The sequence below is a fragment of the Triticum dicoccoides genome, chromosome 1B (assembly GCF_002162155.2).
Source record: "Triticum dicoccoides isolate Atlit2015 ecotype Zavitan chromosome 1B, WEW_v2.0, whole genome shotgun sequence".
In the NCBI taxonomy this organism is placed as follows: Eukaryota; Viridiplantae; Streptophyta; class Magnoliopsida; order Poales; family Poaceae; genus Triticum; species Triticum dicoccoides.
In genome coordinates this window covers 681,671,947-681,695,456 of record NC_041381.1, presented here as the reverse complement: position 1 = coordinate 681,695,456, position 23,510 = coordinate 681,671,947, and the positions used below count along the sequence as shown (strand labels likewise).

The 23,510-nt window shown below is 44.5% G+C and overlaps 3 protein-coding genes across 3 annotated transcripts; 1 reads left to right on the top strand and 2 right to left on the bottom strand.

Annotated features, from left to right (window-relative positions):
- Nucleotides 1-2,838: 2,838 nt before the first annotated feature.
- Nucleotides 2,839-3,927, bottom strand: LOC119349637 (WRKY transcription factor 22-like). Its single transcript, XM_037617714.1, has one exon. The coding sequence runs from the start codon at nucleotides 3,859-3,861 to the stop codon at nucleotides 3,076-3,078; it is 786 nt and encodes a 261-aa protein (XP_037473611.1). The 5' UTR covers nucleotides 3,862-3,927; the 3' UTR covers nucleotides 2,839-3,075.
- A 1,223-nt stretch (nucleotides 3,928-5,150) lies between these two features.
- Nucleotides 5,151-5,975, top strand: LOC119350919 (probable low-specificity L-threonine aldolase 2). Its single transcript, XM_037618525.1, has 6 exons — nucleotides 5,151-5,173; nucleotides 5,239-5,350; nucleotides 5,463-5,513; nucleotides 5,620-5,691; nucleotides 5,786-5,914; nucleotides 5,970-5,975. Exons 1-6 carry the CDS (start codon nucleotides 5,151-5,153, stop codon nucleotides 5,973-5,975), a joined length of 393 nt encoding a protein of 130 aa, XP_037474422.1.
- Nucleotides 5,976-15,053: 9,078 nt separating this feature from the next.
- Nucleotides 15,054-23,200, bottom strand: LOC119349636 (cation/H(+) antiporter 20-like). The gene is made up of 3 exons (XM_037617713.1): nucleotides 23,036-23,200; nucleotides 17,445-18,458; nucleotides 15,054-15,215 (listed from the first exon to the last, which is right to left on the bottom strand). Exons 1-3 carry the CDS (start codon nucleotides 23,198-23,200, stop codon nucleotides 15,054-15,056), a joined length of 1,341 nt encoding a protein of 446 aa, XP_037473610.1.
- Between the last annotated feature and the right edge of the window lie 310 nt (nucleotides 23,201-23,510).

Below are 23,510 nucleotides of genomic sequence, written 5' to 3'. Positions count from 1 at the left end.
ACTTGAGGCATTTGCAAGTTTGCAATGTCGAGACACAACTAAATTTTTTTCAACCTCGAGGCGCAACTGCAAGTTTTCCAATGTCGGACACAACTAAAATATTTTCAAACTCAATGCGCAATTGCAAGTTTCCACCCCCGAGGGGCAACTGCAAGTTTTCAAACTTGAGGCGCAACTGCAAGTTTTTCAACCTCGAGGCGCAACTGCAAGTTTTCCAATGTCCGGACGCAACTGCAAGTTTTCAAACTTGAGGCGCATCTGCAAGGTTTTCAACCTTGTGGCGCAATTGCAAGTTTTCCAATGTCCGGACGCAACTGCAAGGTTTTCAACCTCGAGACGCAACTGCAAGTTTTTCAACCTCGAGGGGCAACTGCAAGTTTTCCAATGTCGAACGCAACTACAAGATTTCAAACTCAATGCGCAACAACAAGTTTGCAACCTCGATGATATGACCGCATGTAATTTAAATACCATGACATATATTATTCCGCTCGCCCCTCATAATGTGTCCATGCATGAAACATATATGCCAAGCAGCCATCATGTGTGCGTTCCACCATGTTGTGATGAGAAATCTGAAAAAGGAATAGAAGCATTGGTTCATGTGACGCACGCTGCATGGTGTACGGGGACAAATAAGTTGGAGTCCAACAGTACAACGTTTCAACATCCATGCGTCAAGAGACTTGACAGAGATCAAACGAGGCAGCCAAACCACACGGTAATAGCTGGGGATGCATGTATCCCGATATGCATGCACGATTATGTTTTTAGCCGGGTGAAACAAATTAGAAGGAAACGTACGATTTGCTTGTACTTCTTTGAACGATCACGGCCACCAGAAGAGATGGTCATCAGGAAGTTTCTCACATGGATATTTAAATGTTTGAAGGAGATTGGATGGGGCCCGCTAGGCTTGCCGGTTCTTAGATTAATTAGTAGTCTAAATCTAGATAGAGTCCAGATTAAAAGAAGTATGTGTACGTGTATCTTTTGGAAAGGTTTTAATTATGCGTGTGTTTTAAGTTGGCTATTCTATAAAGCCTAGGTGTGTGTCATTGTAAAAGGAGGTCAGGTTATATTTTTACGAATAGACACGATGTGCTTTTAGGGTAAATACCCGTATCGAGTTTTAGGGGAAGCTGTTTAAAAATCCCTAAGTTTTGAAGGAAGCTTTAGAAAACCTCTGTGTTGCAATTTCTCTTCGTGGAAATTGTTTTGTGCGTGAGTACCATCGTCGAGATTGGTTTTCTCGTGCTGGACTGTAATGTTCGATCCCTCTACTTCACGTACATCGCGTGCGCGGGCGAGAGGCTACTACTGCTGAAGGTGGAGTGTCGTGAAAGGTCGGGACGCAACAACGGATCGGATCTCGCCATCGAGGTTCGGTCTTTATCACTCGAGACACAACTGCAAGTTTTCAAACTTGAGGCGCAACTGCAAGTTTTTCAACCTCGAGGCGCAATTGCAAGTTTTCCAATGTCCCGACGCAACTGCAAGGTTTTCAACCTTGAGGCGCAACTGCAAGTTTTCCGATGTCCGGACGCAACTGCAAGATTTCAAACTCAATGCGCAATTGCATGTTTCCAACCTTGAGGTGCAATTGCAAGTTCCCAATGTCCGGACGCAATTGAAAGGTTTTTCAACCTCGAGACGCAACTGCAAGTTTTCAAACTTGAGGCGCAACTGCATGGTTTTCAACCTCGAGGTGCAACTGCAAGTTTTCAAACTTGAGGCGCCACTGCAAGTTATCAATGTTGTCGATGCAATTTGCAAGTTTGCAATGTCGAGGCGCAACTTTTCAACCTCGAGTTCTAGGGTTCTTTGGAACTTGAGCTATTAGGGGCTCCGAGCGGGCAGTTTGGGAAATCATTTTTCTCATTGGTTTTTTAATGCTTTTTTGTTCTTTTTATTTACTTTTTAGTTTTCTTTTTCTTTCTTTTTGTTGCTTTCTTTTTATTTTTCTCATTTGTTTTTTTGTTTTCTTTTTTATACTGTTCTGTTACAAATGAGGGGCTACGAGTGGAAAGTTTGGGAAATCATTTTTTCTCATTAGTTTTTTCATTTTGTTGCTCCTTTTTCTAATTATACTTTTTTTGTGTCTTCATTTTTTAATCAATGGCATATTCATTTTTCTCACATTTTTTCTAATTCTTTAATAAACTAATTTCAAAACATGCATTTTCACCACCCTTATTTTTGATGTGTTATTTTTCTCAATTAATAATTTTTGTGCCAGACTATATATATATTCATGTCGTACCAACTTTTTTCAATGGATTGTTTTTTTTGTAATTTTTTAATTTTTTTACTCCCACTGTACTGTGGACCAACCTCCATTCTTTTTTTAGTCACTTATCCGTTTTTGTCCAAAACCAATAGCTCACCTTTCCTGTTCCTGGGGAGGCAAAACCATCAACAGAGAAACCCGTCAACACACCTGAAACAAGAAACCGAGACAACAACTTGGGCCTCCAGGCTTTTTCAATTCAATAACAGAAAATGGGCCGACAAAACAACAAACAGGCTTCCGCTTCTACTCACAAACAGAAAACGGGCTGAGACAACTTGCCAATGACATCATCTTACATCAGGTGATTGAGACCATACTATAACTCAGCTAGCTGAGTACCAGGCGCTCCCTTTATTCTACATGGCACACCTAAGATAGCACCATTGTACATGTCCTTAGTACATGTAGGATTATCGTTCACTCTCTGCCTCAGAGTAGGAGGGAAATCAAGTAAACTGCGTCCACGCGCTAAAATCAGGAGCTGTACCCTGGTGGATGAGGATTCAAATATTTTCATATTTGCTCTACGGTTCGCCTACGCCAGAATCAAATTAAAGTCCCTGGACGTTGATGGTTCACTTCTTTTCTCTCGCCATGGCAAGCAGGCTATCATCCTTCACGACTTGTTCAATAACCTGGTCGGAACCAGTTGGACTAACACTAACTACTTATCGTTCGATGCAGACCCCCTGCTTGAGAATTCGGCAAATTTGTCTGCTCAGGCCGGCGATCACACCAGTCTGAATCTAAATGCTAGTACAGTACGATACTGGCCGCAGCACCTACAGGTTCTGAACCTCGGACAGATTCAAGAACATTTCGACGAACTCAGCGTCGTACTCCATGTCAGCCCCGCCAGCAGCGTAGCCGTAACTGCCGGCAGGCTGGCACCAGGGGCTCCCCGGCGTGTAGCAGCTGGCCGGCGAGGAGGGGAAGGGGGGCGGCGTCACGGGCTCTACCGGCCACTGAATCCCTTCCGGCGCCGCGACCGGCGAGCTCTGCTGGTACTCCAGGCCGAAGGCGGCAGGAGGCTGCAGCTCCGGGCCGGCGAGGATCGCGGCGGCCTGGGCGCAGGTGTGCGCGCCGAGGTACACGACGTCGAAGAGCAGCGGGTCGGCGTGGGCGCGCTGCACCTGCTTGGTGGCCTGGCAGCCCCGCGAGTGCCGGTGCGTGCACCGGAAGTATGCCCTGGGGTACGTGGCGCCGAGGATGTCCTTCTGGCCGTACTTGCGCCAGCTGAGCCCGTCGCTGAGCGGCCCCGCGTCCGTCACCGACGCCACCCGCACCTGCGTCCGCACCTTGTTCGCCCCCGCCTTCCTGCCGCCCTTGACCTGCCCGCTCACGCTCGCACTGCCGTGGCCGGCATTGCCCTCGCCGCCGCCGCCGCCTCCGTGCGGGCTGCTCCCGGCGAGGCGCATGGCCCGGTCGACGGACTCGGCCAGCGCGGCGCAGAGCTCCCTCGCGGCGCCCGGCGCGCCCTGGTCGCCGTCGACGCGCGCCTCCAGCTCCCTCGCCATGGCCAGCAGCCGGTCCAGCTCCGCCGCCAGCGTCGCCGCCGTGTCCTCCATCCCCGCCCCCGGTTCAGCTCGGCACCTGGCTAGCTAGCTTGCCGATCAGCGGCGTCTTGTGATGAACTGAGGGTGAGCTCGGTGTGGTGGCGACGGGGGAGGGGGAGGATTTATAATGCCGGACCGGGCAAGCGCTAAGCACAGTTCATGACCGTGAACCAGTCCGCAAGTTTGACCGAAGACCGGAGAAAAGTTGCAAACCGGAGTACTAGTATAATTGAGGAGGGAATACTATTTTACGGGTAGATCTGCGGATCTGCGTGTGTACGTGATCCGTACGCTTTGGCCGACACTGATACTCCGACCACTTTATCATCCGTCTTATTACATTATTAATGGAGCTAACGAACTCCTCACTGGCCCAGTGACGTGGCTGCTCTCAGTGACCGGCCAGCGGCGTCACTCTCACCGGTCACGCTGAGATGGTTCGGTCGCTTCGTCTGGACCGATGCCGGGTTGCATGGCCTCAAGTTCACTGTGGTGTTCGTGGAAGATTCGCGTCGTTCGGTCGCCCATCATGGGTACCTGTGGCTGTGGGAGCCTTGGAATGGAGGGAAATGTTGGAGTTGTGTTGTGTTCTTCGGGTGGAGCACCATCATGTATGTGGTACTGTCAGACGACCCCTCGAAAAGTGCTTGCCGGGAGGAAGCTGCCCGGAGGCTTCGCCGGAGCCCGGCTCGGTGCACACGGCGCAAAGTGCGCGGGATGTAGCAACTACAGTGGAGCTAGTCAGCTAGGGCTAGCGGCCAACACCCAAGCTTCTTCATGCGCGTGTATGTACGACCGACCCTGGATCTCGCTCGCACCGTACGTGTGTATACAAGCACGCCCGCGGTGAGAGAGATTCAAGCACACTTCCCTCGACGGCACGCAACCAACAAAGTGGAGTTAATTGCACAGAAGTACCACAATTCGGGCATCACATGCAGATTGGTACCACGATTGCTAATTTTTACGTGTCAGTACCAACATTCGTCCAAATTTTTGCAAATTAGACTAAAACGCGTATTTATACGTATTGACAGTGTATCTGACCGTTGGGGCCCGTCCGTCAGGTGCCGACGTGGCATATTTTTTGCGGAAAACCCCTTGGCTTTATTATAAAACGGGCGCACGCGATATTCGAACCCGCGACCTGCAGGTCTGCCGCCGGGCGCGCTAGCCACTACGCCACAGCGACGCTGCTGACTTGATACAGGCGAAAGTTTTATTATACTAGCACACACACGCTGGGCCGGCAGCCGGGCCAAGCAAAGCCTGCAATATTGATAGTGTGTTTGTTCAAAACCATGACACTTGTTATGGATCGGAGGTAGTAGTAGCTAGCTATGCTATGTTACCTGATTGATAGTGTGTTTGTTCTTGCTGCTGCTGCAGTTGCGGAGGAAAGTGTCTGTCTGTAGAATACACCGATAAGGTTGGTGAAGTTGCTAAAACCCATGGCCTGAAGCTTCATATCGACGGAGCTCGTATTTTCAATGCCTCCGCAGTAAGTACTATGTACTATATATGGGATCAATTAACCGGATGTTCTAAGTACCAAGTATGTGTGTCGATCTTCTCCTGAGATTTTACATCATCACTGCTATCGTATCTGTCAGGCACTTGGGGTTCCTGTTGATAGACTTGTGAGAGCTGCTGATTCGGTTTCGGTACGTATCGATTTGCTGGGCACTTCTACAATGGCAGATTATATACAATGGGCCACGCTGGTATAGGAGGTGTGACTGTATTTCTTTGTTAAACGTGGAAGTGCAGGTAGGCCTAGCGAAAGGGATAGGTGCTCCTGTTGGATCAGTTATTGTTGGTTCCAAGGCCTTCATACACAAGGTTATGATGGACATTATTTCTTCTAGTAGTATGTTTTAGCTGCCTGCTTAAGAGAACATGTAATAATAATCTGAAAAAAAAAAACTATTTTCAGGCTACAATTCTTAGGAAGACACTAGGTGGTGGAATAAGGCAGGTAGGAATACTTTGTGCTGCTGCTGAAGTTGCAGTGCGCGACACTGTAGGCAAGCTTGCGGATGATCATAGGAAGGCTAAAGTCTTAGCAGGTTTCATATTAATCTTTTCCATCCTATCTATATCGGTATTCCATTGTTCAGTCCTGAATCTGTTTTTCTTGTCCAATTGTTCAGATGGGCTGAAGAAAATTGAACAGTTTACAGTTGATTTAGCTTCAGTGGAGACCAATTTGGTTAGTCCTGCTAGTCCATCTATCAGAGAGTTTGATTGATGTTTTCTGATTATATTATATGCATCCACATTGCACTGTATTCCCTAGGTCTTCTTTGATATGGCGGATGCACGCATATCACCTGCCAAACTGTGTCAAGTCCTCGAACAGCGCAATGTGCTTGCAACGCCAATAGGCTCCAAGAGGTTCACTTCAGTTGGCTCAACTGCTTTCTTTCAGTACTACTCTATATATTGTCAAGCTCAACATAAGCGTATCCTTATGCCTGTGTTGGTCTCTAACTGCAACTTGATATATAGGCAGGCTGTGTTTAAAAGCGGCGCAATGTATTGCAGGCTTTGCTTGGCCCGGCTGCCGGCCCAGCGTGTGTGTGCTAGTATAATAAAACTTTCGCCTGTATCAAGTCAGCAGCGTCACTGTGGCGTAGTGGCTAGCGCGCCCGGCGGCAGACCTGCAGGTCGCGGGTTCGAATATCGCGCGCGCCCGTTTTTTCGTTCCGGTTATTTATTTGTTCAATTCGCCGGAAACTTTCGAACAAGTCCGCGAAAAACTCGCGAACGAAAAAAAAAGCCCCTCTCAATGGCGGTTTTCCTGCGAAAAAATGGGCATTTATGTAATTACATATAAAGCCAAGGGGTTTTCCGCAAAAAAATATGCCACGTCGGCACCTGACGGACGGGCCCCAACGGTCAGATACACTGTCAATACGTATAAATACGCGTTTTAGTCTAATTTGCAAAAATTTGAACGAATGTTGGTACTGACACGCAAAAATTAGCAATCGTGGTACCAATCTGCATGTGATGCCCGAATTGTGGTACTTTTGTGCAATTAACTCAACAAAGTGCAATCAGCAAGTATATACGGTGCTGTGGTTTGTCTCCTGGGCATCGGATGTTCTAGTCAAGTTTCGCTGCCTTTTGCGTACGCCTTGCAAGTGGCCCAAATCGTGGCCCGCTATTTATATACTCCTTAGTTATGGGGCTTGCTAGTCGACTCATATTTAATCAAGTTTTGGTCGACCTCGCAGCATTTTGTTCCATCTTTTGCAACATGTTGCTGATTAAAGCATGTTGTCTTACGGGTCAGAATGTCTACCCTCGTCCACTGTGGCACGTCATCTCACCGGCCGGTCGCAACATCCTCCATTGACCGTCGTAGCATTTTAGGCACAACGGTTGTCGTATATGGTTGTTGTTGCTTGCAGTACCGTTGCAACATTTTTCATCGGCGTTTGTGGTATCCAGCAGTGCCAGCCATAGCAGCATAATTTCGTTGCCATCATTCAACTGCGACTTCATTAAGCCTGCAATAACATGCCAAGTTTGTCTGTAAGTTTGTCTGTAGATTAAGCTCAAGTCTTTCAGCAAAGTTATTTCAAGGCTTAGATCCATAAAAATAAGTCATTTCAAGACTAGCCTGCAATAACATAAGTTAATAGCTAATTAACTGGACTTCCAAAAAAAAGGCTTCGCCCTTCTCAAGTCAAGTGCGGAAGCGCAATCTGTTGAGCAAGAAGCCAATGACCCCACAACATCAAAGTGATACATATGACATATTGGAAATTAGGCTTAGTTTGTAGCTATAAACCCACTTTTGGAGGACTGTCCGGAGAGGAAGAAGCAACAAACTTACTTCACACTAGCATCAAAAGACAAGAAGGCAGTGATCTGGTAGCGTCCTATGTTTAAAGCTGAACATGAACGGGCGCTTCCTGCGGAAGGTCGAGTTCGTAAATCAAGCTTGTAGAAAAAGCGAGTGACGGTATTTGATGGTGATGGTGAGGATGACTAACCTCGCTCTTGCAACCATGAATATTTTCTAGATACTACGGGCATATACCTTCTTCCAAAGGGTCCTCGTCCTATCTTTTTCGCCTTCCGCTCTGGAATCGACTATTGATGGGTTGTAATGTGAACCTATGGATCTCAATGAACAACTTCGATACCATAAAAGAATGGGCAAGAAAGACAACAGGTGTTGAGCCAAAGCCCTAGTTCATACACAATCATAATGTTGGTCAACCATCCGAACCCGGATTCCTTAATTTGACAAATTGTTTATTTGTTACTGGGCAAAATAAAAATAAACAAAAAAATGGCCTTACAAAGGGTCAAACCCAAGACCAGCCAAAGTATGGTTGCATGCCAAGCCAACTTACCAGCAGAGACATTCAGTAGTACTACACATGGCGGTAGGGTATTTTCGACATCAAACGACCGTGGCGGCACAGTCAAGTTCTATCGCCATAGCCCCGTGTTGTGTTCTTCCCGGTGGAGTACCATCATGTGATACTGTCATACTCCTAGATAAAGCGCTTGCCGGGAGGAAGATGCCCGGAGGCTTCGCCGGAGCTCGGCTCGGTGCACACGACACGAGTGCGCGCGATGTAACAACTACAGTGGAGCTAGAGATAGGCTAGTGCTAGCGGCCAAGGCCCGGGTCGACGTACGTGTTGGGTCGTTACCGTCAAAGACTATGGCCGAACTTTCCGTGTACGGGCCCAACACCCAAGCTTCTTCATGAGCCTGGATCTCGCACCGTGCGTGTATACATAAGAACGCGGTGAGAGAGATCCAAGCCGTGTCGGACATGCTTCCCTCGATGCCACGCAACCGACAAAGTGCAGTCAGCAAGTATACGGTGATGTGGTTTGTCCCCTGGACTCGATGTTTCAGTCAAGTTTCGCTGCCTTTTCCACTTTTCCTTACGCCTTGCAAGTTGCTCAAATCGTGGCCAGGTAATCCCTCTGTTTCAGAATATAGTGTTTTCTCTATTTCTATGCTTCAACTTTGACTATAAATTTAACCAACGGGACCGACTGCGGCGGAAGCAAAAGTTATACCGGTGAATTCTTATTCAAAATAAGTTTTCAATTATATAATTTTTTTCTCCCGCCACAGTCGGTCTCGTTGGTTAAATTTATGGTCAAAGTTGGATCTCGGAAAGCGTGGGCGCACTATATTTTGGAATGGAGGGAGTATTAGTTGTTGCGATCGTTAAAACTTAATCAACTGAGATTTGACTGAGTCACGGCCAACCTCGCAGCATTTTGTCCCATCGATTAGAATATTTCTGCATGCCGGTTACAGCATTCGTCTTATAGGTTGTTGCGTTGTAGCATGTCATCTCACGGGTCACAATATCCCCCATTGACAGTTGTAGCTTTTTAGTCAGAACGGGTGTAGCACATGTTGTCGTTGCTTACAATACTATTGCAATATTTTCATCGACACTTGCAGCATCCAAGTGCGCCAACCGTAGCATCACAACTACGCTGACATCACTCCACCGAGGCTTCGTTAAGTCTCGTCGAGTGAATTCTAGACACATCCCTTGGTTATACTTATACACTTTAGCTATATGTAAGTCGCCTGAATTTTGAATTTGGGTCAGTCAATTCTTGGCCATTGATTCTCGCTCTGAGATTCATGCTTTTTTTGGACTGTTTTGTGAGCTGTTTGGGCTGTTTTTGTTTGGATTGACCACATATTCGGCTCAGTTGATATTCTACTGGGTTGAAGCCCATTACGTGTACCACCCAGTCCGTATCTCTTTCCCTTTGTTATCTTTCTTTTCTGTTTATTCTGTTTTTATGTGTTCTTCTATTGTTATTTATTTTTCTTCTTCTTTTGTACATATTTTTGGGACGTTGGGTGAGTGTAAGTAAATGTACACACACAATACTATCTAATATGTGCAAAAATTACACTATTACATGATTGTTGTTTTCATACTACAAAAGTGCAATTTTAGTGTAAAATTATGTATAACTCTTTTTATTACTTTTCACTATATTTATTCATAAAGTGAAATACCAATGGTACTAATTCCTTGTTTCTTATATAACTTTATTTTTCATTTTTATTTAGTTTTAGTTCCTTTTCTTTTTCTTAGGAAATTACTTTTTTTATATCCACAATCATATACTTATTTTTGCATATTATAAAAAACCGCAATTTTTGTATATTATCTGCAAATTTTGTGATTTTTTGATTGTTTTATTTTATTGTTTCTTTAAAGGTAATACCAATGTCACTAATCCATTCTTCCTTACAAAAGCTCAATATTTTGATTTTGATTTAGTTTTTATTTTATTATCTTTCTTCTTAAAGGTAATACCAATGTCACTCATTCATTCTTCCTTAGAAAACCTTATTTTTTTCATTTTTGTTTTCATTTATTTACTTTTTCCTTAAAGAGTAATACCAATGCCAACAATGCACTATTTCTTGGAAACTTTCGTATTTTAATTCTTTTTATTTTATTTTATTTCATTTCTTCTTTAATTATAACACCAATGTCACAAATTCATATCTTTTAGGATACTTCCTTTTTTTGGAAATTGCACTATTATATTCTAATTCTTGCATATTATAAAAATATGGAATTTCTATATTAATTGTTCACAATTTTTTCATTATTTGTTCTAATATTTTTTATTTTATTTCTTGGTAAAGGGTAAACCAATGACATTATTTCATTCTTTCTTTGAGAATTTCAATATTTTGATCATTTTAAGTTTTATTTCATTTTAGTTATTCTTTAAGGGTAATATTAGTAAAACTAATTCATTCCTAATTAGAATTTTATTTTTTGAAATTTGACTATTGTATGCTTATTTTGCATGTTGTTTAAAAGTGCAATTTCTGTGCAAAGTTTGTCATTATTTGTATTTTTTTTCCTTTCTTTCTTCTTAGATGGTAATACTGATGTAAACAATTCAACCTTCCTTAGAAAACTTCATTATTTTGATTTTGTTTTATTTTTATTTCCTTTTTCTTTTTTCTTGAAGGGTAATAGCAATGCCATTAATTCATTCCTTCTTAGAAAACTTCCTTTTTGTGAATACTCTACAGTCATTCAATTATTCTTTCATATTGTAAAAAGCACAATTTTGTGCTAAATTGTGTAAATTTTTCTTTTTTTCTTTCTTAGAGGCTAGTTCCATTATTAGTAATTGAGTTTTTTTTAGAAAACTTCATTATTCTCATTTGGACAAGTAGAGACGCCATGGATCGAATACCAATGACACTAATTCATTATTTTTGTAGAAAACTTCATTTTTTTTGTAAAAGCAATCCACATTTATATATTTATACTTGCATATTATAACAAAGTGCAATTCTTGTGTAAATTGTGTGTAGGTTTTTTCATTTTGGATTTAGTTTTTGTTCATTTTATTTCTTTTTTATGGGTAATATCAATGCAAGTAGTTCACCCTTTTATAAAAAAACTTGATTATTTAAAAAAAATCATTTTTTCCTTTTGAAAGAGTAGTACCAATGCCACTAATTTATTGTTTCTTAGAAAACTTAATTATTTTGCCTTTGTTTTATTTATTTATTCATTTTGTTTCTTCTGAAAGGGTAATAACAATGCCACCAATTCATTCTTTCTTAGAAAAGTTCAGTATTTTGTTTTGGTTTTAGTTTTTCTTTCATTTTTCTTTCTTCTGAAAGGGTAATACCAATTCCACTAATTAATTCTTACTTAGAAAACTTTATTATTTTAATTTTGTTGTAGTTCTTTATTTTCTTCATTCTTTAATGGTAATACTAAAGCCACTAATTCATTTCTTCTTCAGACACTTCACTTTTCTGTGAAAATTCCACTATTATATGCTTATTCTTGGGTATTTCTAATCTAATAGTGCAATTTCTTCATCTCTAATCTAATGTTTTGTGAGACATATTTTATTGTTGTTGTTGGTAGCAGCTTAAAGGTGAAGAATGTTTGTGTGGCGCCTTTATCAGAACGATTGATCCCGAATTCGAGTCCAAAGTTCCGTTGCTTTTATAAAATATTTTGAACATTCATGGCCAGTGTAACTTACCGGAATAATTCTAATATTAAGTTGTCTAGTGTGATGGTTTTACGGACATAAATGAGTTAGAAATATGGTTTTAAATACCCTCTTCTCTCCCTTCAAAATGATATATACGTATTTATATGTATATGTACATGTGTGTATACGTGTATTGTCTGCATGTCTATATAAATAAATATACATGTGTGAGATTGCACATATAGTAACTCTTTTTGAGGGGTTGCACATATAGTAACTAATCATTGAATGCAAACACGTGTTTCTTTTTTTTTAGCAAAAATGCAAACATGTGTGAGAATACTATTTTTCAGTCACATACAAAGGCTTGGTCAACATTATGCTAGAGCAGCCCGTAGTCAACAATTCCCAGTCACGTAGTCACGTTGATTACGCACATGCTAGAGCAGCTCGTACTCGACTGAGCAGCCCATAGTCCAGCTTGAATCAAATTAACGGCAATGCTTTATCACATGGCCAGTGATAGGCGCTAGCGCACCCGCCCAAATTTGGACCGATCGACCGTGCACCGTCTGATTCAATTAATACCAACCGTCTAACCCCCATGACAGGTCGTCTTCTTCCCCTCACATCTTAGATCCCGCGGACATCAGATCATCTTCCTCCCCCCTGTCTCAAATCCGGACGCATGGGGGCCATAGCTGCACCCACCCCACGTCGTTAACAGTTCCCCGCCCTCGCTGCCAGTCGCCGGCCTCGTCTCATGTCTTTCTTGCCAGATCCACGCATGCAGCAACTTTCGTCCGTGGATGCAGCTCCCTCACTAGCAGTGGCAGCTCCGGCAACTCCGGTGGCCGGCCGCCGTTCGCAGCACCCTGACAATGAGCTCGCGAGAAACTACTCTCCTTTGGGTTTGCTGGTGGCAACAAAAATGTTCGACGGTAGTAGCAAAAACATTGACTGGTTCTAGCAGAAATAGCTCATCGTTGCCGTCACCTCGTTGCCATTGAAGCAAAATCGATGACCGGTTATAGCTTTTGTGTTTGCCGGTTCCAGCGAAAACAACTTCTGTTTCCAGCTCGGGGCTTTTCTGGTAATACAACGGTTGTAACACAACACAGTCACCGGGGTTCTGCAACCTCAATATAAAGGATGTAACAAATGACAGTGCGGTAGTAGCAAAAAACCAGAACCATTGTAGCAAAAAGTGGTACAGAATGATTCACCTTTATATATGTGAAGTAGATGTGGCACGTGCCACTTGCCGAACGGTCTCTAGACATGGTGATGTCCGTAGGATGCTCCGCATCAATATTGCTCCTAGAATCTTTGACCTCTCAAAAATGAAATATTCTGGGAATCATCCAAACTGCTCTTATCAACAATTATTGGGTTAGTCGGATTAATACCCATCATGGGTTCATCCTCGAGCACATACTGGAGTTCATCACACTTTGAGAGAAACTATGCTCTGTTACTCTCACTGTTCATAAAATCTTTCGATTCAGTGATTAATCTTCTGATGTATCATTAATCGGAGGGTGACCGTAGTATTATACCTTATCTTCACTGCTTATTTTTTGGGACGATTTATCGCCCTGTCAAGCGATTTATCGGGAATCTACCGATAAATCGGACCTATTCATAGCATTATGTTTGCAAAAAAAAAAAACCTAGGTTTATTTGTGTTTTGTGGACCTTGTTACGCAATATGTACAGTTGTTCTATTTTGTTTGTCATTGTACGAGGATTCAAAGGCTAGGAATCAAGGTAACACTTCTGTCCAATATTGTTTTGGTGTTGAATATAGCGTATTTTAGTGTTGGGAACCAGGGGTTTGCAAAAATTATCCGATTAATAGTCGACCGATAAAATCGATTAATCGGCCGATTTTATATTAATCTCTGATCCTCAACTGACATAGACGAAAACGATAAGCGATATCCTCAACATTGGTTACTCTCAACAACGATGTGCAAGATACTATCTTATGGAAATTCACCTCTCAAGAAGAATACTCGACGTCGACTGCCCATATGGTGTAGTTTGTTGGACACACGAACTAACATCATGCAGGCTGTTGTTTGGAAGGTTTGGCCCCCCTCCGAAATGCAAGTCTTTTGCTTGGTTGATAATTAAAAACAGAGTATGGACGACCTATCGATTGCACCGTCCCGGCTGGCCGAACTACAACCTTTGCCCGCTTTGCAAGCAAGTCTAGCAAACTGCAGCACATCTTCTCTTCCAGTGCAGGTTCTCCCAGCGTGTTTTAGCCGATGTTGCATCGTGGATTGGCCTGCATGGTGATGTAATGAAGGGCTAGAGACTTGAGGCCTCAGTTCGAGAATCGTGGATTAAAAATGTGATTGAGCGCGGAAATCAGAGCAAGGCTATGGCCACCTTATTCATGTTTATGTCTTGGGAGATTTAGAAAGAGCGCAACTTGAGGGTCGTTTGCAGCTCCACTGCTACGACCATGATGGTCGTCCCGAAGATCAAAGAGGAGGCTCATCCTTGGGCTATGGCCAGTGCCACCTACTTAAGTATTGTAATGCCACGAGAGTAGTAGTTTTTTCAGGAGAGAGAGAGTAGTAGTTATTTGTTCCTGGCATTGTGGCCTTTTAAAACCTTCTTTCTTAATTGAAAATAACAAATCTTTAGCCTTGCTTAAAAAAGGTATTAAACCCGCCAGGCCCAAGAGTTTTCTCATTGCGCATGGAATTGATCTCATCTTTTATTTCCTCTGTAGTAAAGGAAAGAAATTTGTAGTTTTTTTTAACACAATACATAGGCAAGCACTCATAAATACACGCATACACTTATCTCTATAAACACACGCACTCCTTATATCTATAAGCACCTTCGAAAGACTTAGGCTGCATATCATCTTGAAATTTTCGAAGTCACCGTAGGCGCCTCGTGGTCGACGGAAATGTCTCCTCCCACTGAACGCTCATCGCCGGAGGGCGATCACGTAAGACGTTACATCTATAAACCCAAAATGGTACATTGCGAAGCTTACTACGGCACATGGCTATCGCTCAGGGATCCCTGGTAGCTACAGCAACAAGAAGACAGAGCAACAGCTGCCTGCATGGCCTCGTAGCTACATGCACGAACACACAAACCAAACGATTCACATAGCTGCAGGTTTCGCAGCGAGTATCACTGCCGAAGTATGCAGCATAACCGATATTCCCTGAGTTATGCCGGGCAAGCGTCGCCTCCTTTGAGCTCCACCCCATCGCTCTCCGGCGCGGTGGCCGTCGGCGGCTGCCGGTAGAGCGCCGTCATGAGCGGCGTCGCGATCACCGTGGTCGTCAGCGCCATGATCACGAAGATAGCGAACGTCGTGTCGTCCAGCACCTGCACGTACATGAGCCCGTGAGTCCCCGTACGTAGCAACTGATAATTACTCCTACAATTTACAACGTCCGTGTGACCTTCTTCTCCTTGCCGATGTTGAGCACGATGAGCTCCACGAGCCCCTTGGCGCTCATGGCCACGCCGAGGGCGGCCGCCTCGCGCCTGGCCATGCCGGTCCCGGCGACCGCCACCGTGAACGTTCCGGCGAACTTCCCGACCACGGCCACGGCCACCACGAGCGCCACCATCCCCACGCCGCCACGCCCCGGACGTTGTCGACATTCGTGTGCAGTCCGCTCGTGGCGAAGTAGAGCGGCAGCATCAGCCCGGACACCAGCGGCGCCACCTTCTCGCCGATGCGCTCCGCGACGCCGTCCTCCCGGGGCATAGCTAGCCCGAACACGAACGCGCCGAACACGGGGTGCACACCGATGGCGTCGGTCACGGCGCCCGCTATATGTACTGCTGTTCTATTTGTACTGCTGTTCTATTTTTTTTGTCATTGTACGAGGATTCAAAGGCTAGGAATCAAGGTAACACTTCTGTCCAATATTGTTTTGGTGTTGAATATAGCATATTTTAGTGTTGGCAACAAGGGGTTTGCAAAAATTTATCCGATTAATAGTCAATCGATAAAATCGATTAATCAGCCGATTTTTTATTAATCTCTGATCCTCAACTGGCATAGACGATAACGGTAAGCGATATCCTCAACATTGGTTACTCTCAACAACGGTGCGCAAGATACTATCTTATGGAAATTCACCTCTCAAGAAGAATACTCGACGTCGACTGCCCATATGGCGTAGTTTGTGGGACACACGAACTAACATCATGCCTGCTGTTGTTTGGAAGGTTTGGCCCCCCTCCGAAATGCAAGTCTTTTGCTTGGTTGATAATTAAAAACAGAGTGTGGACGACCTATCGATTGCACCGTCCCGGCTGGCCGAACTACAACCTTTGCCCGCTTTGCAAGCAAGTCTAACAAACTGCAGCACATCTTCTCTTCCAGGGCAGGTTCTCCCAGCGTGTTTTAGCCGATGCTGCATCGTGGATTGGCCTGCATGGTGATGTAATGAAGGGCTAGAGACTTGAGGCCTCGGTTCGAGAATCGTGGATTAAAAATGTGATTGAGCGCGGAAATCAGAGCAAGGCTATGGCCACCTTATTCATGTTTATGTCTTGGGAGATTTAGAAAGAGCGCAACTTGAGGGTCGTTTGCAGCTCCACTGCTACGACCATGATGGTCGTCCCGAAGATCAAAGAGGAGGCTCATCCTTGGGCTATGGCCAGTGCCACCTACTTAAGTATTGTAATGCCACGAGAGTAGTAGTTTTTTCAGGAGAGAGAGAGTAGTAGTTATTTGTTCCTGGCATTGCGGCCTTTTAAAACCTTCTTCCTTAATTCAAAATAACAAATCTTTAGCCTTGCTTAAAAAAGGTATTAAATCCGCCAGGCCCAAGAGTTTTCTCATTGCGCATGGAATTGGTCTCATCTTTTATTTCCTCTGTAGTAAAGGAAAGAAATTTGTAGTTTTTTTAACACAATACATAGGCAAGCACTTATAAATACACGCATACACTTATCTCTATAAACACACGCACTCCTTATATCTATAAGCACCTTCGAAAGACTTAGGCTGCATATCATCTTGAAATTTTCAAAGTCACCGTAGGCGCCTCGTGGTCGACGGAAATGTCTCCTCCCACTGAACGCTCATCGCCGGAGGGCAATCACGTAAGACGTTACATCTATAAACCCAAAATGGTACATTGCGAAGCTTACTACGGCACATGGCTATCGCTCAGGGATCCCTGGTAGCTACAGCAACAAGAAGACAGAGCAACAGCTGCCTGCATGGCCTCGTAGCTACATGCACGAACACACAAACCAAACGATTCACATAGCTGCAGGTTTCGCAGCGAGTATCACTGCCGAAGTATGGAGCATAACCGATAATCCCCGAGTTATGCCGGGCAAGCGTCGCCTCCTTTGACCCCATCGCTCTCCGGCGTGGTGGCCGTCGGCGGCTGCCGGTAGAGCGCCGTCATGAGCGGCGTCGCGATCACCGTGGTCGTCAGCGCCATGATCACGAAGATGGCGAACGTCGTGTCGTCCAGCACCTGCACGCACATGAGCCCGTGAGTGACTCCCCGTACGTAGCAACTGATAATTACTCCTACAATTTACAACGTCCGTGTGTATATAACTATATATACTAGTACTGACCTTCTTCTCCTTGCCGATGTTTAGCACGATGAGCTCCACGAGCCCCTTGGCGCTCATGGCCACGCCGAGGGCGCCCGCCTCGCGCCTGGCCATGCCGGCCCCGGCGACCGCCATCGTGAACGTCCCGGCGAACTTCCCGACCACGGCCACGGCCACCACGAGCGCGACCATCCCCCACGCCGCCACGCCCCGGACGTTGTCAACATTCGTGTGCAGTCCGCTCGTGGCGAAGTAGAGCGGCAGCATCAGCCCGGACACCAGCGGCGTCACCTTCTCGCCGATGCGCTCCGCGACGCCGTCCTCCCGGGGCATAGCTAGCCCGAACACGAACGCGCCGAACACGGGGTGCACGCCGATGGCGTCGGTCACGGCGCCCGCTAGGAGTGCGCACGCGACGGCGCATGTGCAGGTAAGGTCGCCGTCCGAGCTGCAGGGGCCTGCGCGGCGCGCCATGAGAGGGCGGAGCGCGAAGAACGTGAACGCCACGAAGACCGCGCCCGACGAGAGGATGTAGACCGGCGCGAGAGCGGGCCCCTTTGGCTCGCGACCACCGCTGGACACGGCGAGAGCGAGGGCGAGGAGCGTCCACGCGAACACGTCGTTCACGGCGGCGGCGGCCATGGCGGTCTCGCCGAAGGGCACTCCGAGGAGGCCGAGCTCCTTGAGGATGCAGGCGAGCACGGGGAGAGCGGTCACCGAGAGCGCGGCGCCGAGAAAAACGCACAGCGAGAAGTGGGAGGCTTGGCGGGGCGCCGGGATGGCGAGGTCGAGGAGTGGCACGACACCGGCGGCGCCGAGCAGTGGGGGCACGATGCCGGCCGCTGCGATGGCAACGCTGCGGGGCCCCACGCGGCGAACGGCACAGAAGTCGAGCTCGAGGCCGACCAGGAAGAGGAAGAGGAGCAGGCCGAGGCCCGATACGGTGTCGAGCGCGGCGGTGCTCCACTCCGGAAAGAGTGTGCGGCGGAAGGCGCCCCACCGGCCCAGGGCCGAAGGTCCGAGCAAGATGCCGCCCTGCGCAAATTAGACATTCAAAACATTTACAAGTGATTTAAAAAGGGTGTAGCTAGGTGTCAATCTAAATCTCAATCAAGTAACGTAACATACAAAAGAAAGAAAAAAACTCGAAAGAAAATTGTGCATGGACCTCAATGTAAGATCACACGGATAGAGTATCAACTGAGACTTAAGTCTCAGTCGATTGAGACTTAGCAAAACTGTTCTAAAAATGCTTATACTTCTTCCATCCCAAAATAAACGTAGAAGATTTAGTATTACTTATTCTAAATATATACTAAATCAACGTCCCTTATTTTAGGACAGAGGGACTATATTTTATGATCAAATTTCTACACATCCCGTATTTGATTTTTTAGGGACACATCCCGTATTTGTTACTTCTACGGTTCTACCGACTATCAAGCCTTGCCGATCGGGAAGCACAAATTTTGGGCAACTTTGGGTCTAGTAATGGAAAATGCACATCTCTAGCCCTTAATCCTAAAGTTGCGGATAATTTAAAAAATATACAACTACCGAATTAACCTCTAGAACTAATCGTTAATATCATGTGTTACCCTCTAAAACACAGGCCAAGTGTGATACCCTCTAAAATACAGGTTGGGAAAAATTTCCACACTACTTTGCATGTTAGATACTTAGAATGCACTATAAAGACGATGGGGTGGGAAAATAGTTTCGAATGTAGGAGTGGAGCGTTTTGGAGGCCGAGCTGCCTGGAGGCCGCTATCCCGGGCGGACGTTAAGGGATTGGGATCCGTGCCTTCTTACCATTTAGTTATATACAGATGCAAATACAGGGGTGCCATTCTCTCGTCTTCTGTATTTGTATGTGAGCCTCCGTCGTGGGCGATGATGCAAGAACATGATGTGCCTCGTTGGGTGAGTTTGAATTGCTGCTATCCCTCACCTGTAGTCGATCACAGCGCACGTGGTGCCATTCTCTCGTCTTCTGTATTTGTATGTGAGCCTCCGTCGTGGGCGATGATGCAAGAACATGATGTGCCTCGTTGGGTGAGTTTGAATTGCTGCTATCCCTCACCTGTAGTCGATCACAGCGCACGTCCGCACATGCAAGGCTGGTTGTTATTCCTTTTTTTCTTCTTTATTTTTTCGATAGCCGTACATTTCTGTAAAAGTTCTATTTTTTTATATTTCATTCATTTATAAAAAAATAAAAGAGTGAAAAATATTTTGAAGGCACTGCTAAATTATTAGACTCATATTACAAACAATCTTGATCGTGTATTTGAAAAAAGTGCATCATGTATTTAAAATAATCACCGCGTATTCAAAACAAGTCCACCACATATTCAGAAAGAAAATGTTTGTCACGTATATGAAAATTGTTCACCACGTATTTAGAAAATGTTCATCATGTATTTAAAAAATATTCACCAATTTTGAAGTGAAAACATGTATTTAAAATATGTTCATCGCGTATTGGAATAATATTGGTCATGTATGCGAAAAAGTTCATCGCAAATTCGAAAATATTTTCATTATTTATTTGGATTATGTCCATGACATGTATAAAAAATATTCATCTTGTATTTAAAATATGTTCATCGCATATATATTTTTAAAAATCACCCCATATTCAGAAACAATTTATAGAAAAATGATTATCACTTTGTTAGTGACATCGCCGATATATTACTCCTCGAGGGGAAAGTATCCAGTGCACCTATTCTCAATAAATCTCTTTTTGGGGTTGAATATTCTTGACGTTTTGTGGAGATGGAAGGTTAAAGTTGAATTCTAATTTTATAGTTTATGTTGAAAAAAGAAACAATACAAACACAAGCTGGTATTTTGGTCGTGAGAGCCGGGCCGTGGATTCAGATCATTTTATTGGCCATGTAAATCTTTCTTATTCTTGTTTCTACAACTACGTTTCATATTTTGGATGAGAATTAGAAGTGTTATTTTTTCTGAATAAAGACACTCAAAGGGCGTATTAGTTTTGAATTAATATCGAGGAGAACAAAGATCAGTACAATGGATAGACAATTGGATGTAGAACGACCACAAAAAATAAATTACATTAAAAACATACTAGTATCCGTCCTTTGATTGTATGCTACCCGCCGAAATTTAAAAATTGCACTCAACCAACAACAAAGAAAACTAACATCTGCAAACGCCCTCGCCATACCGGGCTTTTAAGACGGCAATAGCGGCTCGCCCTTTGAGATGAGATCTATTAATCGCTGGAGCATCAACCCTCACGCTTGCAAACTATCAAGATCTGAAGGGAACCAAAATATCTGCGGACAAAACCCCTCACAGGCCCTTCATCGGTGCCGGATCGAGCATCGTCAAGGTAGGGAGAGACCAGAGTGACCATATTCTAACACGCCATCGTCGCCACCACCTCGTCGATGATGTTGGAGAAGCAAAAACCTAAGAAAAATAAAACGAGACGGATGGGCCCCCACTCCTCTTGCCGCCAATGAGGCCACCAGACAAGAAGATGAGGGGCACCGAGGCTGCGGCTTGGTTTGGGAGGCGGCGACATGATTCGTCTGACCGGACTTTGGTACTTACTTAGAGTACTTAAAATTAGAAGTGTTGTTGTTGGTACTACAAAATTGTTTGCATAACTTTTCATCGATTGTAAAATTGCGATTTTTTTAGTGAGGTGATCGCGTGGTAAAAAATAACAAGATGCAACATATATTTGTTCAATCTGGTCGATTAAGGACTAGTCCAATAACCCATCCAAGAAAAAGGACTTCACCCATTGGAACATGTACGGCATGTGAGTACCTGATGATAAATATGTGTGCACTAAATAAAGACAATTGGCATTGCTTGTTGAATCCATGGATAATTTATCCAAAATATTTTTTATGTTTGTAATGGAATGATTCTTTGGGGCAGTCTAATGATTAGTTCTCAATGAAGAAAGAAGATTTTTTTGTACATTTGTTGCTGTTTTTAGTATGTTTTAAAACGTTTTTGTACTAGTTGGGCCAAATCTACTATTGTTAGTGGCTTAATTATGAAAATCAAATGTAATCATCAGAAGAAATTGCAATTAGTTTCTTATTCTCAATCATGGGTAAATCTGAGGTGCCTGCAGCGAGAACTTTCCCTTAAGAACTAGTACCGCTAATCCCAAAACCAAGGTAATTACTAATTAGTGTATCATGGAGGATGGTCATGTTCTCAGAACTTGCATATTCCTATGGCACGGAAGTGTACATGACGCACTGCCTATACATGATGGGCGAGTCGGTGGAACCTGTGAACAGCCTGATCGAGCAGTGTCGTTAACATGGGATGACACTGTGCATAAAATGGAGAATACGGTGTGGTGTAAAAAAGGTGTCAGGTCAAATACGCGTGAGTCACAAGGGATTGCGGCCGATCCGTACGAACACTGACGAGCCAGATTACGGCATGCATGGTGCTCGGCCACCAAACGGCATTTCCGCGAATGTAGCCTATATAAAAAACAATTATTCCTCAAAAATAATACAATTATGTTGATCTAAAATAAGCAACGGTAATAGCACCATTAACAATGTATGTTCATCACATGACTGAGATATAAGATGCTTTTTTGTTTCTTCAAACTAGTAATTGCATTTACAAAAATCAAAATAAAAAACTTCTGGAGCTCAGGAGCCAAAAACAATTATCGTTTGAATAATTTGAGCTGACCTCAGCATTGCAAAGCTAGCAGAAAAGTTCGAACCTTTTATTTAATTTTTGCCGGGAAAGAAAAAGTTGAGTCGGTAGTCTAGCATCTCAAAAAGAGTGTGTGCGCCTGGTAAATTTTCAGTGCACTAGATCTTGTGATGTCAAACGCATGTCATGCAGGGCAGCAGAACGGGTTGAGAACGTCAGGTCGTGCGAGTCCAGAATTCTTGATGTGTTAGCTAACAGGCAACAGTATATATATGCACCAATTGTGCAGCATTACCAGGCGGTCTTTTTTCTGCCTGTCATTTTCGGTAGATGGTCTGAATTGATTGCCAACTTCTTCTGCAAAAAATTACTCGTATATGATTTGAAGATTGCTCACCACACCACATGTTGGCGAATCTTCTACTAGTGGATGCCGCCACAGCTATAGCTTAATTTCAGCAGGAACCTTACCCCTAAATCTCTCTGCTATGATAATTTCCTATTTCATTGCCCCTAATTAAAATCTATTATCTACTCCCCCCATCCGGAAATATTTGCGAATAAATTTATGTATCTGGATGTACTGTAGTTCTACCTACATCCATTTTATCTATTTCTTCAACAAGTATTTCCCGGAGGGGGGAGTACAATAAGGGGTGCACTTACATTGTAAATCTGGTTTTAACACTTGTGCAATATATACATAGCATTGCAACCGAAATGTGCTATATTCTGCGCACACAATTGCGTTGGCGTTAATAATGGCTCTCTTTTTGGGAGCCTATATACATACCAGATACGACGATGTCAAGCCATGCATGTAGTATGTCTCGGGACTCAGGTTATTATCTTCTCCACTTTACCAATATCACACGGTATATACGTACACAAAAGAAGAGTTAAAGGAGCGTATATATGTATAATATGAATACCAGGATCTCTGCGACGACCCTAGGCTGGCGCAGGGGCTTGAGGGTGAAGGCGAGGCCCTGCGTGACGACGAGCACCACGGCTATCTGCACCGCGAGCAGCGGCAGCGCGAAGTCCAGAGGGTTCTCGCCCTGCCACAGGCCGTCCGATGCCATCTTCACGGCCATGCTTAAGCTCTATTGCAAGCTCGCCCACCCACCCAACGGCTGGCGTGTGTGCATGTGCTGGTGGCTGTGACTTGTTCTGAAACAGCACTCCCAATTTATAGGCCTCGCGCTTGGTCGATCGATCGATGCAACACCCTGTGCACCTGATGATTCATTACCTTAGTGGCCATCTCCATCATTAGGGGAGAAATAAAGGAGGTGCACATTTGGACGGACGTGGGGAATATAAGTAATGCTCAACGTCTCCTGTGTATGCAAGTTCGATACTCCCTTCTGCTATCTTTGCTTTAGATATATCTTAAGTTATCTG